General features: G+C 40.4%; 1 protein-coding gene across 1 annotated transcript; it reads right to left on the bottom strand.

Annotated features, from left to right (window-relative positions):
* GREM1 (gremlin 1, DAN family BMP antagonist) lies at positions 1-501 on the bottom strand (the record flags this gene model as incomplete). The annotated part of the gene is made up of 1 exon (XM_009634165.1): positions 1-501. A coding segment is annotated over exon 1 (501 nt), but the record flags the coding sequence as incomplete, so codon positions are not given.
* Between the last annotated feature and the right edge of the window lie 4,368 nt (positions 502-4,869).

The raw sequence follows: 4,869 nt of genomic DNA, 5'->3' as shown, positions 1-4,869 counted from the left end.
CTTCTTTCTTGGGGGCTGAAGCTCAGGGCAATTGAGTGTAACAGTCATGGTGGTGAATTTCTTGGGCTTGCAGAAGGAACAAGATTGGAAGGAGCCTTCCTCTTTACGGACGTGCCTGGGGATGTAGAAGGAATTGCACTGGCCATAGCAGAACCTGTTGATAATGGTACGACTGTTGCAGCCTTCTTCGTGGATAGTTTGTTTGAGGGGTTGTGTTTTACACCAGTCCCGCTTTAGGTATTTGCGCTCCGTGATGTGCAATGCCTCCTGACTAGACTCCAGCACCTCTTCGGCAGGCATCGAGGTGCCTTTTCCTCGTTCTCGATGCCTAGAGCCCGACTGCTGCTGTGTCTGCATTTGCTCCGAATCATTGGGCTGATCTTTGTCAGGAGGAGGGATAGCACCTTGAGATCCACGATTCCTCTTTCTCCCTTCAGCTGCTGGTAGCAGAAATCCCATCAGAAGAAACACAGCACCGACGGCATACAGTGTGCGGACCATCCTATATGGAGGAAGTGGAGGGAATAAAGCACAGTTGTGGATTTCAGATATCAGGCATGCAGTAAATTTTCAGTTCCATAAAAGAAATAGGTGAGTGTGCACGCGCGTGCTTATAAAAGGTAAGCATTTAGCCTTTAGCAGCTGAAAGCTGTTTCCAAATTACCAAGCGATAAAAGCTTTAATGTATGGTGATTGAAAGTCAGAGGCTAAAGTAAGTCCGAACAGAATTTCATTCTGTGCAGCATGAGTCTTTCTCCAGCTCTTTTCTCCATGTATTTTATCCTAGTCAAGAGGTCTCATTCCCTTCTTATAGCTCACTGGCATTAGGAATGTTGCTCCTGATTTACACTGGTGGACAAACGGATTTCATGCTACACATGGATTTATACGACATAGCTATCTGCAATACCAGGAGGCTAAACAATTTGACTCAGGAGATCCAGTGTAGCTATGTGTTCCTTATTCAGACTCTGAAGCTTTGTACAGCTACTTGCATAATATAGAGCCAGAATACAATGCGCGTCCTATATCCACCTGTTTTCTGAATTACAGCATCCCAAGCTCTGTCACATTGCCCCTCAGAATTGGTCCAATGCATCTGAGTGTAATGAAGCTTAAGGTAAGAGGTGTGCGACAAGATAGGCCACTAACATGAAAGAATATTTAGGTAGAGGTTAAAAGATATTAATCTGGAATTTCACCTTCTCACGCACTACTCTGAATCCTTGACAGAAGTTACGCAGGTGCAGTCACACTGTTAAGAATTTTTCAGATCTGTGAAATGTATTCATTATATACAGCATGATACTGAAAGGACATATGAGGACAGCAGAGTTTCATATATGACATTAAGGATCGTGAGGTATCAGTATCAGGAAAGAATGTAGCTGGGATACACACGCAAAAAAACACTTCAAGAAGAGCAGTAAGTGGAGACTGTCAGGTTCTTCAAAATGGCACCCCTGCTCCAAACATAATTAGTAGCGTAGGAACAGACTTTCTTGCCTCCCTTATTCCACCATTTCTGCTGCTTCCCAAAGCTCTGAGCTCTTTTGGCTGCTCAGTCAGCTCAAGACGTCGACCAGCCGGGAAGAAACTCATCAGCCGTCACACTTTCCCCCCTTCCAGAAGTACCGCGGTCTCCACACTATTCTGGAAAGCAAGGGATGAGGCAGCAAGAGAGAGAGATCGGGGAATGGGGCTCTCAGGGGAAGAAACCACCAGAAATGAATGACTGCTTGCAAAAACCCCATAAACCAGCAGAACTGCAAAGAGGCACATGCATTAAAAAGGGGAAGAACTGTCAAAAAAAACCTGAGGACATTGGTGTCTTCTACCTGCTTGGAATGCTGCGGTTGTATCCCTTATTTGACTCTTTTTATCAGGAAGGCACAAATTAGCGTTTGAGAGTCCCGCTTGTGTTACTACCCAAGAAACATATGTGAAACCAAGGGCACCGTCCTGGACGGCTTTATCCGCTCTGCCTGAGACCACACAACTAGGCAGGAAAGCAGCCAAATGCCAACGCCGCGAGGGCCACCTAGAGACTCAGTAGAGGCTCAGGGTAAGTACGGCTTGCTATAAAAGATAACTGTTAATGTCTCAGCTGCTAGGTCTTTCCAGTCACATGGAGAAAATAAATGTTATATTATGCTGTTCAAAAAGCATTTTGCACTGAATGGGCTGGGAAAGGAATGGAGTGGAAAAGTATCGCGGTGGAGGGGGGTGGGGTGTTCCGTTGTATTTGTATTCAGGGATTTGCTCGTGGATCTGATATTTTAAGTGCTTGTCTACAGATTGTCAGTGCACCTAGAGTTTATAATCTATATGATAAATAAATGCATTTGGTTTATTCATTGATGTTTAGGTACCAGTATGTCCGATGTTTAGCAGAAGCTCCAGGTTTCAAGCAAGGGATGTAAGAATGACACTATTGCTGACCCCAACGGACGGCTCGGAAGGGCTGCTTTTAATATCTAAATGAAATGTGGTACAGAACATGCAATTTTAATAACCTTATGGCTCTGACATAGAACAAAAAAAAAAAGTTGGGAATTCTAATTGAAGACTAATGCAGCATAATTTCAAGAGTCAGCTTGGACTTTGCATTTGCTCGTTTTCCCCCACTTCTATTACAACCTGAGCGTTATTTAAACAAGTTTCTTTTAAAATTCAATTTTGTCTTTCAAACAACTTTTTAAAAAGAGTTATAAATCACGGCTTATTTCCTCAAGAGACCAGAATGACTCCTTCTGAAACTATTCCTATTTCTCTGATGACTGTATACCCATGCTGTATTTAGATGGTATTTTAATATGCACTTTATTTACTCAACATGGTGCCAAAGCCTTAAAAGAAAAAAGAAAAAAAAAAAAAAGGCCATTGCATGCAATTGAAAATAAATTGCTAGTTTATAAGCAGTGCCAGGAAACTTCAGGTGTTTGTTTAGTATCCCATAACTGAGTTGAAGTTCCACCAGCATGCATATTCCTGGGCTACTTTTAATTCTAAAACTGATGATCTCCATGTTGCTTCACCTTTTTTTTTTTTTTTTGAATAAATTTGCACTTGATGACACAGTAAGATCCAGTCATGTGAAAATGAGGTGTATTTTGGGATGGGAATTTGGGGAAAACTTGATGGCAATATTTACTATTGTAAGATCTGTATCCCAGATTCACGCATCGTTACTAAGCATGTGCTTAACCCAAAGGAAATGCAAGCATGTGTTTCAATATAACCTTCAACCAGGAGAGAGAGCAAAGGTAATTTTTCACTGAGTTGGTTTCCAACCTTAAATGCAGAAGCTATATTACATGCTCATAAAAGAAATTGTGATTCAAAGGAAAATTAGCAGCTCACTAAAAACATTCGTCACGTTCGTTTCTAAAACACACATCTAAAAGTAAAAGTAATCCAATCATTGAGGCTAAACACAGTTTAAACGCAGACCCACGTGAACTTTGTGATCCCCACAGCAGCTCAAGCAGGACCTTCTTTTAATAGTAACTTCTTAAAAATGTATTTATAAATTAAGATTATTTTTTAAAAATGCAAAATACAAGGCAAATGAGGTGGTTTGCCTCAGTAAGGAAAGCAGCCAAAGTGCAGGACAAGCGCTCTGCACCACCTCTGGTCCCAAGGCAACGCATTTGCTTGTGACAGAAGATGACACCTCTGTTTGCTAACGTTAGGAACTAGAGTGGTTCATCCGTCTATGAATTAGTGTTTGTGAATGTTTCCTTAACGGGGTTGGGGTTTTTTATTACTGCCAAAAAAACCAGAACACAGAAGAGCTAAATCACTGTTACCATACCTAAAGTTTTACCAAAAAGAAATCTCTCCTGAAGTAATTGTTTGGGGTTTTTTTCCCTTGTCACAGTCATAACACTGCAGGAGTAATAACTGTGGAGCTTGGGTAGGAGCTATAAAATCTCATATTCCAAATTTCTGCAAAATTTTCAGTACTTGGTACTGGCTGTACTTGTAACTGGCTGTTACAGAAGCATTGGCATAACCAGAAATCCTTTTGAGAATCCTTTGAACAAACAGACGACTACAACCAGAATGCCTAGGTCAATTCCCACTTACTTTGTTCAGAACCAGAGAGATCTGATGTAATAAATATTTATTTTTTGAAAGTCACAAAATACTTCAAAAATCTATTCTTTCCATATTTCCCTGCTAAGCTGAGTTCTCCTTTTCATCATCTGTAAGCTCTTAGTCCTAAAGCCAAGAGAAATTTTATTGCTGACTTCAAACAGGAGCAGAATTGGGCCCTAACATTCATATCACCTCATATGTGGTTTATCTAGAGCCTGGGATCTCATCATCTAAAACAGATTAAGAATTTTGTGGATTAATACTTGCAACTGCTCATAGAGAAGTGTAGACGCTTTCAGGTTTATTACTTCATACAATTAATCTGCAATTTTTTCATTTATACATTTTCTGCTATAAATTAAGGATCGCCACATGTCAGTTCATAAACAGCACTTCCCTATGAGTTCCCAGGCAGAGTCAGAAAGTTATTACTGAAATGTTTAGCACAAAGCAACTTGTTTAAAAGAACTGGATGGAATCCTGGTTCTGTTGAAATATACAGCAAAATTCTCACGGACCTCAGCAGGCCCATAATTTCATCTGTGAACCATATTTACTAGGAAAATATTATGATGAGACATGGACTCATGTGCTTCACAGAAAACATGAAAAATAATCTGACAAAGACCTAAAAAAATAAATGTATTTGTGGGCTTCAAGTACCAGCCAAAGAAAGAGGCAAAACACAACCCTTTGACTACTGAGAAAATTGAAGTGGTTTACATCCCAAAGGATCAGAATAATTTCATGCCTGGCTTATTATAT

Source organism: Egretta garzetta, unplaced genomic scaffold (assembly GCF_000687185.1).
Source record: "Egretta garzetta isolate BGI_Z169 unplaced genomic scaffold, ASM68718v1 scaffold2, whole genome shotgun sequence".
Classification (NCBI taxonomy): Eukaryota; Metazoa; Chordata; class Aves; order Pelecaniformes; family Ardeidae; genus Egretta; species Egretta garzetta.
Note: the sequence above shows the minus strand (reverse complement) of the source record. Positions and strands in the feature narration are given on the sequence as shown.